This window comes from Nyctereutes procyonoides, unplaced genomic scaffold, assembly GCF_905146905.1.
Source record: "Nyctereutes procyonoides isolate TBG_1078 unplaced genomic scaffold, NYPRO_anot_genome, whole genome shotgun sequence".
Lineage (NCBI taxonomy): Eukaryota > Metazoa > Chordata > Mammalia > Carnivora > Canidae > Nyctereutes > Nyctereutes procyonoides.
Genome location: NW_026575020.1, coordinates 28,847,695 through 28,864,288, shown reverse-complemented (window position 1 = coordinate 28,864,288; position 16,594 = coordinate 28,847,695). Strand labels below are relative to the sequence as shown.

The 16,594-nt window shown below is 48.4% G+C and overlaps 1 protein-coding gene across 5 annotated transcripts in view; it reads right to left on the bottom strand.

The window, feature by feature from the left end:
• The window catches only part of RAP1GAP2 (RAP1 GTPase activating protein 2), a 219,598-nt gene that overhangs the window by 101,613 nt on the left and 101,391 nt on the right, over window positions 1-16,594 (bottom strand). For all 5 annotated transcript variants that reach the window (XR_008664107.1, XM_055322769.1, XM_055322798.1 and 2 more), the window contains one exon: window positions 3,561-3,645. Coding sequence is in view for 4 of the 5 variants with exons in the window: in XM_055322769.1 (XP_055178744.1) it covers window positions 3,561-3,645 (85 nt within the window). In the remaining variant the exon portion in view is untranslated. The remainder of the gene's footprint in view (window positions 1-3,560; window positions 3,646-16,594) is intronic.

The following is a 16,594-nucleotide window of genomic DNA, read 5'->3' as shown; positions in this document are numbered from 1 at the left end:
TACCCACCCCTCCATCCCAAGCTTTAATTCCCACCTCTACAAGAATGGCTCCCTCTTCTGAGTCTCAGCAGCTCACTAAAAACCCCATTTGTGTCTCAAGCATGTGGAACACAACACTTAGAACCAAAGCCTCATCCTCCCTCCCTTCTCAGAGAACAGCTGTACCATTTATCCATTGTTCGCAACCTGTGGCCACTCTTGCCTCCTATCTCTCCCCAAATCTTCCTATCTCATCAATCTACCTCCTAGAAAATCAGAGATCTGACTACTTCCAAATAACCCCACAGACCCCTCAGAGTCAGACCACCATCACCCCTCCTATCCCTGCACTGGATGCACTCAGTGACCTCGCAACCCCTCCCTGACTTTCCACTCTGCTCCTCTGACAAATCCTCCACCCAAAAGCCAGGGTGATTTTCCAAAAAGTCCCGTCATGGGGCTACTGCTCTGACTAAAATCTTCAATGACATCAATGCCCAAAATTTAGTTAAGGATAAGGCCCAAAATCAAGGCACCCGGGTGTCTCAGTGGTTGAGTGTCTGCCTTTGGCTCAGGTCGTGACCCCAGGATCCAGGACGGGGTTCCTGCATCGGGCTCCCCACAGGGAGCCTGCTTCTCCCTCTGCCTATGTCTCTGCCTCTCTCTGGGTGTCTCTCATGAATAAATAAATAAAACCTTAAAAAAAAAAAAGGCCCAAAATCTTTAACAAAACTTCTAAGGGTCTCGGTAGACGGGACAGGCAGAGTGGGTGAAGGAGGGTAGGAGGTGTGGGCTTCCAGCTATGGAACAAATCAGTCATGGGGATGAAAGGCACAGCCCAGGGAATAGTCAGTCAGTGGTGGTGTGATCGTGTCGTGTGGTGACCGACGGCAGCTATGCTTGTGATGAGCAGAGCATAACGTATAGACTTGTCCCATCGTTATGCTGTACACCTGAGTTCATGTAACATTGTGTGTCAACTATAATTTAACATAAAAAAGAAATGTTTTCAGATTATATTTTTAAAAATTGAAAAATAAAATAAAACTTCCAAGGTTGTGCCTCTTCCTCCCTCACTGTGGATGCTCTGACCGCTCTGGCTTCCCAGTCTGCCAGTGTGGCCTCCTCCCTCCTGCCCCAGGGGCCTAGGGAGCCTGCAGCAGTCAGTACTTCTGCCCACCAATTCTGAGATTCTGCACCCCTAAGAAGCTCCCAAAGAATGCAGGTACTGCTGGTCCCTTGGCCTCGAGTAGCAAGCATCTAGAACACTCTCCTCCACTCTGACTGCACCTTTGCCTAACAAGGTCCTACTCAGCTCCCAGGGCTCAGCTTCAACATCATCTCCTACGAAGTCCTACCTGACCCTCTCCAAGGTCAGGTTCGATTCCTACACACCCACCCTTTATACTGTTCCTGAGCTATACTGCCCTTCTCCTTTGGAACATTCGTCACACCTCATTGTCCCATCCTTTCTCTTAAAGTTGGTTTTTCAACTTTCACCTCCCTACTAGATGACCAACTCCAGGAGGGTGGGGACTACGATGGCTTGTTCCCTACTAATACCCTAGCACTCAGCACCAGGCCTGGCATGTGGTCAGCACTTGCGGTAGAAAGCTATTTGGTCTTGCTTGCCTTGCATCCATCTCCCCAACTTCTCCTAATGACACCTCAACTTTCCTTTGAGGAACCACCTCTCCCCCACTCTTGGTTCTTTAGGCTTAGAGAGTGGGCATGAGACCCAGGTCTGGCCAGTCAGAGCCTCCTCCTCTCCGGCCACAATGACTGGTTTAGACATAGACAGGTGACCTAAGCCAGGCCCTCAAACTTCTTCCCTGAGACTTTTGTTAGAAGTACTAGGGGAAAGATACTCTTCTTTCCACTGAAATTTACTTACAGGTAGGAGCTACTGTTACTATCCTGCCACCACAGAGACCGAGTTTGACAAAGAATGAAACCAACAGAGAGATGGAAAGAGACAGATCTCATAGATGTAGCCAGGCCTAGAGTCTACACTTGCATTACAAAGCAATAAATTCTGTTTTATGCTTACACCAAAGTGAGTTATGTTTCTGTCACTTGTAACCAAGAGCCTTGACTAATACAACATTCAAGCAAGTACTGGGTGTTGAATGAATTAAGTGAGCAAGTAAGTAAGGGGAGCCTGCCAAGAGAACTCAGCGACTCCTCCTAGGAGACTTTCAGGGTTCTCACTGCAACCTCCCACCACCCATGAGCACAGTGACAAGCACCCTACATCCAACTTTGCAGACTAAGGGGCTGAAACTCAGAATGGTGACGTGCTTCTCAGCAATCCCGTGTGTAAACAAACCACCCGGCACCTGGCTCAGACACCTGCACTGGGATCAAGCTGACAAAGGTAGTCTGGCTCTCAGTGCCCCTAAGCACCCCACCAGGAGGAAAGCAGAGCTGTCCTCAGGTCAGCCCTGTGCCCCGTGCCCCACCCACTCTCGAACTCCTAATCCAACCAGGGCAGGCTCTGACTGTCATTCCATGAGATTCTCCCTCGAGGATGCATACCACACAGCTCTCTGCATGGTGGGCATTCAATATGGGGTGATAACAGAAAGGTGGCGTTTATCTACTTCCTTCGGGGGTGGGTATCACTTTGCAACAGATTAAGTTAGGGGAGCAGGGATATGACAGAGAACAAGAGGGGAGAGATGCTTAATGATTTCCCTGTGAGTCATCCAGCAGAGCCCAAGGACAGAGATACAGGGTGGCCCAGACATCCTCTCAGATGACTCAGGAAGCAGTGACTTCTTCAGGGCTAGTCCTCACCTGGCAAACTGTGAGTGGGAAGGAGGGAAGGAGTGTCGTCACTGCTGCCTAGGCAGGAATATGGGCTGAGCCAAAGTCCTCCCTGAGAGCCAGCTCAGGCCTGTGACCAACCTGCCAGCAGGCATTTCTAGATATAGGGAGGAGGACATGGTCAGGGGAGGCGACAGCTGCTTCAGCTCCCTTCCAGGAATGAGCAGTAGGGGCCTGGGATTCTGGGAGGTGGTCTCCCAGGAAAGAGACTCATGAATGAAGTACTTCTAGGAAAGAATTACTGAACCCAGAAGCTCCAGAGCAACTCTCCCACAGAGACTGGGGTGACAGGGCCAGCCCAGGAGGGCCAGTCTGAGGCAGACAGACCAGCATGCAAGTGCCACTTTGGTCCCAAGAGGGCCCCCCCCACCCCGCCCTGGGACCCTGCCTTCCCCAGGCAGCTCTCCTGGGCAATAGCCCCTTAAGATACCAGGCTGCCATTGTTTCTCAGCCCTTCAGCTAAGACCAGCTAAAGACACCAGGCCACACTCCAAGTCTCCTCACTCACTCCTGCCTGGGCCCCTGATGCTGTACCCCACTGTTCCACAAGGCCCCATCCAGCCCCCATTATCTCCTCACCACCCGACACCCCCAAGTCTCAGTCACACTTCCCTCCTGCACTGGTGAGCTCCAGTGGATGCTGCCTCCTGAGGTGTCAGGGCACCCTATGGTACCCACCGGACGGAAGCAGCTGGCTGGGATCTCAGGGACAGCCACCTCCCCTCCCCACTTACCAATACCAAGCCTCTTACCTTCATGGTGGGAGGTGCAGTGAGAGGAGGGGACAGGGGCTGGTCTGGGAAGGTCACATCTGAGCTGTTGGCCAGCTCCTGCTTCCTGCAAAGAGAATGCAGAACAGAGGTGAGTGATGGCCTGCCTGAGCCATTCCCTCTCTCTGTCAAGAGCAGCTGGGCATGGGGACCTGGGCTAATGCACACCATCCCAAACTAGAGTGGAGCGCACTCTCTGCTGCACTGCCCTAGACCTTAAAGTGGGGCTCTTTCGCATGTGGTTCCTGCAGCAGCCACAAAGGCATCACCTGGGAACTTGTGACAAATGCAAATTCTCAGGGGCACACCAGCATCTCCAGCAATGGAGCCAAGGATTCCAGGTTTTACAACCCATCCAGATGATTCTGATGTACACTGGAGTTTGAGAACCACTGCTCTAAAGACTTGGAGGACCCACAACACCTACAGGCCTCAGAGGCATGGACAAATGTTTAAAGGCATCAAAATAAACATAACCGTTTTTACCAAAATAGCAAAGTTTGATAGGGTGGAAGATAATCAGACCCTGAAACTCTGGCAGTTACCATTCACCTTCAAGTATTTTCATTTGTCAAAACTACAGTGGTTAATAAAATATATCTATACATTTGGTAGATGTATTTCCAAACACATTTGAATTCAGGACCCCCCAAAAAAGAGAGAGACAAAAGAGGAATGAATATAAATGTTTGTGAGTCATTCTTCCTGGGTACCCTTTGCCCCCAAACACACACACACACACACACACACACACACACACACACACACACACACCATGGCCAGAGAGCTGACCTTGGGAGGATGGGGCTGCCTGCTGTGTAAGCTGCAGGTAGAACTTATTTTAGTCCATGTGGGCTAGGACCATGGAGAAGCAGCTAAACAGAGTTGTGTCACCATGACAACATGACTGCAACAAGTTCACTGCTCTCACATACTCCCCACTTTCCATCTGGCCCTCACTGGTGACCAAGGAGTGCTAGTTTGCAGTCCGATTACCAGGCAGATTGTTGGCAGTGAGATGAGCCTTTGGAGCAATGGTTATGCAACAGGGCCTGCTGGGCAGAACATGGAGGAGCCCCAGATGAGGGGCTCTGGGGTCCTGGACGTACCCTGGATATCTCCTGGGACAACAGGGAGAGGCAGGGATAACAGCATTAAGAGCCCAAGACCAGACTGAGCCATCAAGACTCCCAACTTTGAGACCCTTTCCTTCTCCAGAACCCCACCCTGAAGCAGCCGAGTCAGTATGTACCTGGGTCACACTTCAATGACCAAAAGGACCCCCACTGCACCTCAAGAGAATGCTTCTGTACTCTCCAGCCCACATCTTGCCAACAGGGATGACAGCTTTAACAGGGCTCCTTCATGAGAAAAGCCCACCCTCCCTACAGAACCCAGCCCCCTGCCTTTCCAGAAGAAGCCTTTGCTCTGTGAGCCAGACGCCACCCCAGCCTGGCTCCCCTTAGCCCACAGAGCAGGCCCAACCCAAAAGGAATCAGGCCAGGTGCTGTGAGGCCATGTCCACCCTGGCATGACTCTTGCCTATCCCTGCAACGGGCCATGCCTCACTGTCCTCTAGGCAACCAGGTAAGGAGGCTGTGTGAACATCTGGCTTGGTACAGGATCCACATGACCCCTATTAACCTCAACCTGCCAATCCCCCTTTCTTTCTTTTTTTTTTTTTATTTATTTATGATAGTCACACAGAGAGAGAGAGAGAGGCAGAGACATAGGCAGAGGGAGAAGCAGGCTCCATGCACCGGGAGCCCGACGTGGGACTCGATCCCGGGTCTCCAGGATTGCGCCCTGGGCCAAAGGCAGGCGCTAAACCGCTGCGCCACCCAGGGATCCCCAATCCCCCTTTCTGATCCTCCATTTGCCTTCCTCCTCATATCTTCCTGGACCTAGGTCTCAATCTGAGGGGGGCGGGGGGTGCCTCTCTCCAGGTCCAGACTATAACTGGCACAGTTATAATATATATATACTGGAATCAGCAGGGCCACGACTCAGCCCGTGTATATGTACACACACAAAGGGATGAACAAGAGGTTCTTCTACCTCTTAGTCAAGAACCACCACCTCCCCTTCCTTCTATGGGCTTGATTGAGGAACCTATGGCTGAACGAGGGCAGCTCCCCCCGTGGGAGTTGGGAGCCAAGGAGGAAGTGGCATGCAGGGAGGGGACAGAAGGCAAGCCCCATGCCCAAAGTCTATAGGACTGTTCAGGGGTTAGCTTAGGACCCCTGGACCACTCCTCTGGAGGAGGTGGTGACACACTTGCCTAACAGCAATCCTGGCTCTCCAGTAACACAAATCCTAGAGGAAGGCAACACTGGCAGGTTTTTACTATCACTGGTCAAGAGAGACTCATATACATAGTCACACTGTACTTCTCTCTATAAGATGCAAGGTGTCCACTCCCATGGGACCAAAGTAGATGCAATTATTACCCAAGGCCCCTGAGTCTCAGGCAAAGGGCCACCACACTCAAACCTTCCTGGGCTGAGCCCCACTTCCTTGCACCAGCTTGTTTTCCCTGGATGCTGGCATAAGATACTTGGACCAGTCTCCAGGGAGGAGTGAGGACAGTTCAGTGGGAGCATAACGTGTCTTCCAAGGCAAAAGGAGTCCCTGAATGGTGTCTGGAGCCTGGAAAGTGCTGAACAAGAATGTGGCTAGCAGCCTCATCCTTGTTCTAGGGCTCTATCCAAGACTCCGGATGGGATGCTAGGGTAGACAGAAGGCAAGAATGCTGCCCTCAAAAAGAGAACTGAGTACACACAGGCCCGTCACAAATCTATCCCACCCTGGTACACAGATGGCTTTGAGTGGCACCTGTAGGAGAAGATGGGACACACTGCTCCATCCTCATTCTCACCTCCTAGAAGCCAAAGGTACTTAATTAAGAGCCAACTGCCTGTTATGGGTTGAATCGTGTCCCCAAAATAAGATATGTTTTGTTTTGTTTTTTAAAGATTTTATTTATTTATTCATGAGAGACACAGAGAGGCAGAGACACAGGCAGAGGGAGAAGCAGGCTCCCTATGGGGAGGCCGATGCGGGACTTGATCGAGGACCCCGGGATCATGTGCTGAGCTGAAGGCAGACGCTCAACCACTGAGCCACTCAGGCATCCCCCCAAATAAGATATGTTGAAATCCTAACCCCCAGAACCCGTGAATATGTCCTTATTTGGAGATGTAATTAGAGTGGCCCCTTAATTCAATTTGCCTGGTGTCCTTGTGAGAGGCAAAGTGAGCTGTGTGAAGACACAGAAACGCAGGGAGAATGCCATGCAGCAGCAGAGGCACAGATAGGAGTGACACAGCTGGAAATCAAGGGTGGCCAGCCACCGCTGGGAGCTACAAGACACAAGGAAGGGTTCTACCCCAGGGCCTCCAGGACAAGCAGGCCCTGTTGCCACCTTGGTTTTGGACTTCTAGCTAGAACGGAGGCCACAAATGTCTGCTGATTTAAGCTGCCAGTGTGGTGGCAGACCTCAGAAGCAAGTGCCCTGCCCAAGTCCCAGGCTCTAGCCTTGCCTTTGTCAGCAGAGGGCCCAAAACAAAGACAATGACATCCTTGCTTCTGCCCTACCACCCCTGCCACTGCCAGCTGGGCTCAATCTCACCCTGTCCCGACCCTCACAACCCTTGACATTGGTGGGTGGGAGCCACCTTCCCAGGGACAGCTGGCCAGGCCACCAGCAGCTGGCCAGGCCACTCTGCTGGCGCTAAGCAGAGTAAGAATGTGGGTGCTCAATGTCATTCCAGCCCCTTCTCAGACAGACAAATCACACGTGAGGAGGTGAAAGTGACATGATTATCCCAAGAAATAACCTTGGAGCTGCTCTTATTTATTATAAGCAAAAGGTAAATTATTAGCAGAGGTGGCACCCTTAGTATTATCTATAACAACTTTCTTGAGACCCATAGCAATCTTTAAACAGTCATGGCACTGAGTCTGAAACTGCCTCCCCAGCCAAATCTCATACACAGCTCTCAGGACTGGGGTCCCAGACCCACACAGGGACCCATAAGATGAGGGGAGAGGGGAGCAGAGAGAAGGTAGAGGAGGAAAGAGGAAGATCATACACTCTGCTATAAGAAAAAGGTAGTAAGAACAGGCATGGATGGGCAGGTCAGGGGCCTCCTCCAGCCTCTGGGTGTCATAGGTGTGTGACCCCCTCAGCATCCCTCTGCCCCAGAACCACCTAGCACTGAGGTTCTCTGCTCTGGGATTCCTTCTCCAGAAACATGGACAAACCTGGGGCAGCTGGGAAAGGGCCCAGCTGGCTTTAACCAAATGCAAATCTCAAGAAGAAATGATTGAGGAACCCATGGTGAAAGCTGAGAAAGCCAGGGGATGGTTCACCCAGATGGAACTATTCATAGTGCACTGGATAGACCCCAGTGAGGGCCCTACTTACAGCACCCAGGCCTCCAGCTCCTCTCCTCCAGCCTCAGATTTTTCTGCCCTAGACCATCTGTGGTCATCTCCCCCATGCTTTTATGAAAGTGCCCAACGCTAGAAGGGGTTCCAGTCTGGTTCTGCCTGCTACCCTCACTGCGTGTCCTTGGGTAAGTTACCTCACCTCTCTGCGTCCCACTTCCTTCATCTTCAAAGATGGGGGTGATGATGTTCTGAGGAATTATATGTAATGGCTGTTAAATAAAATATAAAGTCCCATACAAATAGAGATCATTATGATCATTATCATCTTCATTGTTACTATAACTCCTAAAATGGTGCTCAAATCTCCAAGTGGATGGAAGAAAGACAGTCTCTTCAATAAATGGTGCTGGGAAAATTGGTCATCCACATGCAGAAGAATGAAACTAGACCACTCTCTTGCACCATACACAAAGATAAACTCAAAATGGATGAAAGATTTAAATGTGAGACAAGACTCCATCCAAATCCTAGAGGAGAACACAGGCAACACCCTTTTTGAACTTGGCCACAGTAACTTCTTGCAAGATACATCCACGAAAACAAAAGAAACAAAAGCAAAAATGAACTATTGGGACTTCATCAAGATAAGAAGCTTTTGCACAGCAAAGGATACAGTCAACAAAACTAAAAGACAACCTACAGAATGGGAGAAGATATTTGCAAATAACATATCAGATAAAGGGCTAGTTTCCAAAATCTATAAAGAACTTCTTAAACTCAACACCAAAGAAACAAACAATCCAATCATGAAATGGGCAAAAGACATGAAGAGAAATCTCACAGAGGAAGACATAGACATGGCCAACATGCACATGAGAAAATGCTCTGCGTCACTTGCCATCAGGGAAATACAAATCAAAACCACAATGAGATACCACCTCACACCAGTGAGAATGGGGAAAATTAATAAGGCAGGAAACAACAAATGTTGGAGAGGATGCGGAGAAAAGGGAACACTCTTACACTGTTGGTGGGAATGTGAACTGGTGCAGCCACTCTGGAAAACTGTGTGGAGGTTCCTCAAAGAATTAAAAATAGACCTGCCCTACGACCCAGCAATTGCACTGTTAGGGATTTACCCCGAAGATTCAGATGCAATGAAACGCCGGGGCACCTGCACCCCGATGTTTCTAGCAGCCATGTCCACAATAGCCAAACTGTGGAAGGAGCCTCGGTGCCCATCGAAAGATGAATGGATAAAGAAGATGTGGTTTGTGTATACAATGGAATATTACTCAGCCATTAGAAACGACAAATACCCACCATTTGCTTCAACGTGGATGGAACTGGAGGGTATTATGCTGAGTGAAGTAAGTCAATCGGAGAAGGACAAACAGTGTATGTTCTCACTCATTTGGGGAATATGAATAATAGTGAAGGGGAATATAAGGGAAGGGAGAAGAAATGTGTGGGAGATATCAGAAAGGGACACAGAACATAAAGACTTCTAACTCTGGGAAATGAACTAGGGGTGGTGGAAGGGGAGGAGGGCGGGGGGTGGGGGTGAATGGGTGACGGGCACGGAGGGGGACACTTGACGGGATGAGCACTGGGTGTTATTCTGTATGTTGGTAAATTGAACACCAATAAAAATTAATTTATATAAAAAAAAAGAACAAAATTGGCAACATGAATACTAACATATTAGTTACCTATATCAAGGTAACTAACTAGTATATAGGTACACTTCAAACCTTTCGAGGATATTGGCTAATAGTGGCCACAGGATACTGGAAATATTCTATATCTTTTTCTATGTTTTATGTTTTACCTCAATTTTAAAATAGAATAAAATTGGTTATTAGGAAGTCTCTAAAAAAAAAAAAAAAAAAAAAAAAACAAATCTCCAAGTGGAGACAGAGAAACAAGGAAGGATCCAGGACTCTTTAATGTCTTTGAAAGTATATCTGGCATTTCAAATAAGTACCCCTAGCCCCAGGGATCCACTCTCAGGATCATAACCATCAGTTAATAATCAACAACAGGAAAAATACTCACCTATCGGCAGATGGCTCTGGGGCCAGCTCTAAGCCCTCCTCCTGGCAGAGTTCTCCCAAACCTACAAACTCTGTCTGTCTGCATCTCTCACCCTACTAGGTCCCCAGCCACCCAGCCATGTCTGGCTCTGCTTTCTCTTGCTTTCCAAAGAGCCAAGCTAGAGGAATGCAGACAGTTGGCCTGTGAAGAGCTTCCCAGGAAAACCAAACCAAAAGGAATGAGACATACCATTCACAACAGCCAAAGGTGGAAATAACCCAGGGTTGGTCAAGCAATGAATAGATAAACAAAATGTGGTCTCTCCACAGGATGAAATATTATTGAGCCATAAAAAGGAACAAAGTGCTGATATATGCATGCTACAAGGTGGAAGAACCTGGAAAATATTATGCTACACCAAAGGAGCCAGACACAAAAGGCCTCATATGATGTGATCGTATTTACAAGCAATGTCAGAACAGGCAAATCCAGAGGCAGAAAGCAGATTAGGGCTGGCAGGGAGTGGGGAGTGGCTGCTAATGGGCTCAGGGTTTCTTTCCAAGGTGCTAAAAATGTTCTGGAACCACATAGTGGTGATGGTTGCACAAATTTCATAAATACACTAAAAAGCACTGAATCACACACTTTAAATGGGTGAATTTTATGGCATGTAAATTATAACTTTGTTTTTTTAAAGGAATAAGACAGAAAGGGCTGAATGGCTCTATCTCTGTTATCTCTGCTGCTTATTTTCTTCTCTGGCTGCCTTTTGGTGCCCCCAGGACCCCGGGCTGTGTACAAGCTTTGGCTTTGTGGCAACACTTCAAATGCTGACCAGAGTTCCCTTACTACTTGCACCTGTTGAAAGCAACGCCTTTTGTCTCCACTCCAGTGCTCAGAAGCACCTGCATTGCCATTTATTTGAAGAGAGCTTTTGAGTTCTAACTCTTCATAGTTCCCCATCCTATGTAACTAACTACACCATAAACAATGGGAAAGAACATTAAAAGCTTCATGAAATCACCATAAGAAACACACAAAATGAGAAGAAAGAGGAAGACAAGACAAGCTCTAGGCCTGATGAGCTGTACCTCAAAGTCTCAGTCTCTCTGCTTTCTCATCTGCAAAATGGGCCAAAGGGACAGACACAGAGGTGAGGGGATCAACATCTATCTTGTGCTGGGGCGGATGTGGAAGGGGAAAAAAACAGGGCTCCACAGAGCTGGTGGGGCAGCTGAGGGATAGAAGAGGGCACAGGATTTGGCCATGAGAGGTTCCAGCAGGTGGAGGAAGCGAGTCCCAATGCCTCCGTTGAAGAGCCCCTTAGGAAGGAGCAAGTACTGCTCACCTGGCAGCACCTGGCAGGGTCAACTTTGGTGTCATGTCCCATTCGTATGCACGCTCTAATTGGTTCCTGGAAATTCAGGGCTCAACTCTGGACCACGGATGACCCAAAACTCCCGAGGGGTACAAAATGGCAACCCTCACTCCTACCACACCCACCCAATCCTGGGGTTCGTGGGCATAGACCACTCTATGGTCTAGGAGAAATCATTAGAAGCCATTCAATAGCCTATCACACAGACAAGGACACCAAGGCCTGGAGAGGCAAGGGGAGATGCCCGAATCCCATAGCCAGCCTCTCTCCTGGTCTCTGGAGAGCACTGTTCTCAAATCACCTCAGCACGAATATGTGAAAAGTTAGCAGGTCACATCTCAGGAAGAACCTGTGAGGAACTACAGCTGGTTTATGGACACACATTTATAAAGCATGAGTGTGGGGGCGGCTGGCTGGCTCAGTCAGTAAGCATGTGACTCCTGTTCTCAGGGTTGTGAGTTCAAGCCCCATGTTGAGCACAGAGCTTATTTAAAAAAAAAAAAAAGGCATGAGTGTCAGGGGTCCACAGGGTCTATGGGTCCCCCATAAGGAATGAACTGACAGCAGAAGCCAAGGCCACACAGGAGATAAACAGACCACATCCTGGACAATGAGATGGGAATACATGTGGGACCACAAAGAGGTCTGGGCAACACTACAAGCCTATAGTCTTAAAGATCATGCTGGCTTCCCTCTGCATGTGCTGGCTGAGGATGGCCCTTCCTTGGAGGACCCTGAATCCCTAAACTGGGCCAGGGGTAGGAGAAAGGACAGGTACTGAGAGGAGGCTTACCCAGCCCTGGAGACCCAGGAGGCCACAGCCCCTGGTCTGGAACAACTGAGCCTCCTCCCATATTACATCTCAGAGCTAATGGGCCAGCCTACACACACAGGCACATCCCCTCACTCCTGGGGAAAGCTGTACCGAACATGCAACTTTTAGAACTGACTGATGCCATACAGCTCACATATGAGTAAGAGCAGACTCTGAGGGGTGTGATGTGGGCCTGAGAGTCCCAGAGTCAGAAATTTGAGCATTGGACCTCAACTCCCCAGACCCCCCACCCCAGCCCCAATCCCCTTTCCTGCCACAATGAGAAAGCAGCTCCACCTGTACCGAGTGCCACAGCAGAGCTGAGAGGACACTAGCCAGCACCTGCTCATGTCCTTAAAGCCTGAATTCTTAGAAGTCCAGGTGGGCTGTGTTAGTTACCACAAGCAGTAACATCCAGACTATTTACAAGCATCTGAGAAGACAGTCCAGACAGGAGAAGTGAAAATGCAGAAGCCATCCTGAAGGCACAGCACACCCATGTGGAAGACCCACTTGTCACACATTAGTTGTGGATTATATAGAATAAAGCACCATGGGACACCAAGGGAAGGCCAGGACTCCCTGGGAAACAAGCTCAGGTGTCACAAAAGAGGTGACAGCTGAGCTATGCCTCGAGGACAAGACCAACACCTACCTGGGAGAGAACTCCGGGAATGACAAAACAGCAAAAGCATGGAGGAGTAAAAGCAAAGAGCACCATGCTCAGACCATCCAGTGTCAACAACGTGGAGAAAACACCTCCCTGGCATTTAGTAGGCCCTCGAGAGGAAAAGTGAAAACCCAGGAGTCCCCAGACTTACCATGTACGAGTCCCCAGGCTTACCATGTACAAGGGCTGTGGGAAGCCTATTACACTTAAGACTGACTATAATCCTTTGCACCAAATATTATTAACCCCACTTTACAGAAGGGGAAACTGAGACTCAGAGTGGTCTCACTCTGAGAGAGTAAGCATGGCTGGAGAGCAGCAGAGCAAAGCCTGGATCGGGCAATTCAGCTCCACAGCATGCTGATGGTGGGCAAGAAGTGGGGTTCCCTTGACAAGAGCATCCAGGGTCAGGTGTACACATCCCAGTTGGTACATCAGGTGATCGCTGTGCTCTTTCCTGTAACGGTTATTTACCGGCCTTTTACAGGTGTCCTCTATTTATGGCAAGCTATTCTGAGTATCCTTTCATGGTGACATGGCATTATCTTCTAAAGTGAGTTCATTCTAGGGGCGCCTGGGTGGTTCAGCCGTTTAAGTGTCCAACTCTTAGTTTTCCTGAGGTCACAATCTCAGGGTCAAGGGACTGAGCCCCACATTGGGCTCTGTGCTCAGGATGGAATCTGCTTAAGATTCTGTCCCCCTTTCCTTCTGCCCCTCCCTCTCACTCACTCTCACTCTCTCTAAAATCAAATAAATAAAATCTTTAAAAAATGAAACAAGTTCATTCAAGTTTTAGAAACTGAGCAACTAAAGGAAACTATTAAAGACCTACTACGGGGGGGCACCCAGATGGGGCAGAAACAGCAAAGGTGGTCTTCAGACAGCTGCAGTTTGGGAAATATGCACCAAACAATCTGAACATAGCCTCAGGAGTCATGAGGAGCAGCAGGGCAGAAGACAGAGGAAGGAGGGGAACGGGAGGCCCCTGCTGCACTTACCGCTACAGAAACAAAACCAGGGAGTCAGGCCCACAAGGCATCTTGGAGGCAAAAATAAGATTGGTGATAGGAGAAGCTAAAATGCTGGTTTCAGAAACCAAGTGATGGGTGCTTCGATCACAACAGAGACAGAGGAGGAGGAGAAGTAGCTCTGCAGGAGGCAGAGGATAAAGGGTTCACTCTGGACACACTACCAGTCATGGGGCCATGGGAAATCCAGGTGGGCTCAGAAAAGTCCCAAAGCCTTAGCAGAGAGACAGGAATAAGTGGAAGGGGGGTGCAGGTGCATGTATCACCGAGCCTGAGTACACGGCATCGACCAGAAACTGCCAAGCAAGTAGCTTCGCTCACATGGTCAGCTGTTCTCCGTGGCAACTGCCTGGCCTTGGCCAAAGGAGCGACGTCATGGGCAGGGCAAAGACGGCCAGCTCATAGCTCACAAGGTCATGGCCTCAGACAGCTTCAGACCCAAAATCACAAAGCCATGGAGCCACAGAAGCACAGACTATCAGCATCTTCCCAGCCTGTCAGTATTTCTTGACCTAGATGGCAAGTACGTGGGTGCTTCCTGCATAATTCAGTTTGGATGTATGACATATATCACAATAAAAAAATAATTTTTAAGTAGTTCTCTCTCACTTCCTTTAGGGGAAATAGATATAAATGCAGAAACGGATACAGACAGAGAGGTGGAGACAGACATCGTCTTCAGACTGTTGAGACTTCCACGATGAACATATCAGACTGATTACCTGCATTTATTTTGCTTCTTCTGAAGGCCTTTAAAATAATAGTTTTTTGGGTTTTTTTTTTAAAGTGTGAACTGACAAGAGGAAATGCAATAGAAAAGGAAAATTCAGCCTACAAGAGATCACTGTTGCCTGGAAGATGGGCCAAGGATGGATGACCCCAGGGAAGTGTTTGATACTTGCAACATGGAGAGCCCTCAACCCATCCTTCCTCGACAGCTAGATGACCTTCCCAATGCCCACCACCATAAGAAACTGAGCAACGATAGAACAGTGATTCCTGTGGAAAGATATCTGGGCTCCTCCAATGAAAGAGCAGCTTGCTACCCAATCATCACCTTGCATGGAAGCTCACAGGTGGAACGCCAGCCAAAGCACACACAGCTCCAAACCCACTTGGCTCAATCTTGGCTACAGACACACAGCCAGGGACAACTACACATTTGGGGAAAGCCTCCAACATAGGGGAGAGATCTCAAAATAATCAAGAGGAACCTGAAGGTAACAGACAATACAAGGAACCGATGGAGACCTCCACGAAATACTATAAAGGAATATCCTCAGAGAGATAAGACAAGGTTTTTGTATCTACGACACAAGGAGAGAATGCCAAAAAAAAAAAAAAAAGAGAGAGAGAGAGAGAGAGAGAGAGAGATGACCAGGAAAAAAAAAAAGATCTTGGAAAATAAAAACATGATGGGAAGACAAACTTTGAGAAGTCTCCCAAGTAGAAGAAAAAGACAAAGATGTGAAAAATGAAAAAGATTAAAAAAAAAAAAAGACAAAAACATCAGAGGATCCAACATCTGCCCAAAAATGGTTCCAGAAAGAAGTAGCAGGAAAAAAAGAGAAGAAATGTGGCAGCTAGTCTCCAAAGTTTGCTTCCCGATTTGTGTATCTCTTGGTACTAATGCCCCCATACCTCCCCTTGCCTTGAACCTGCCTGGCCGTGTAACACACTTTGGACCAACAGAATGGGACAGAAATAACATGACTTAAGTTCCAAGGCTGAGTCACAGGAACCCTCAAAGCTTCCACCTAGATCTCTAGGAACATGTACTCCAGGGAAAACAGCCAGCATGTAAGAAATACAGCTATCCTGAGACTACCCTCCTACAGCTAGCCACATGGAGACTGATGCAGATACCAGCCAGCTTCCAGACATTCCAGACATCCATCCCAGACCACCCGAGTGAAGAAACTACCTTGGACATTTCAGCCCCAGCAGATGAGACAAGAGAAGGATCTAGGAATCAAGCCAGAACCAAGGCCCCAGACTTATGGCCCCAGCTGAGCATGCCAGCCATCTCCAGCCATATGAACCATCCAGGATGAGGTCTCAGGCACTGGGAATCAGAGATGAGCCATCCATCTCTACTTTACCTGGAATCCTAACCCACAGAATGTGCAAATAATAAAATGGTCATCGTTTTACCATAACAGGAGCAGTAAGGGATAGATGGCTCTGGAAGTGAGGTCTCCTGATGAAAAGAATGGAACTGACAGGACATCTAATAGGTGCAAACTCTTGGTAGAAAAAAAAATTATTCAAGGAATTATGATAGAATAAATAGAAATGGTAAAATAGAAAAAGTACTATGGCTAATGGGGAAACATGAGTTAATTATTAACTCCATGAAAAATAAGAACTTCTGCAAGAAAGGAAACAGGGGTGCCTGAGTGGTTCAGTCAGTTAAACATCTGACTCTTGATTTCAGCTCAGGTTGTGAGATGGAACCCCACATAGGGCTCCATGCTGGGTGTGGAGTCTGTTTGGCATTCTCTCTTTCTCCCATTCCTTCCCTCCTTCTCTTAGGGAAAAAAAAGGAAACGTAATTATAGTGCCCTCCCTGGCTTAACAATAAGTGATTCTTAAACAGTTACAGTGAGTAAATGTTGACTACTGAATTGAACCAAAAAAACGATGCTAATATAAGGATACACTGCTAACTAAGTGGTCCCAAGTCTTGGCAGA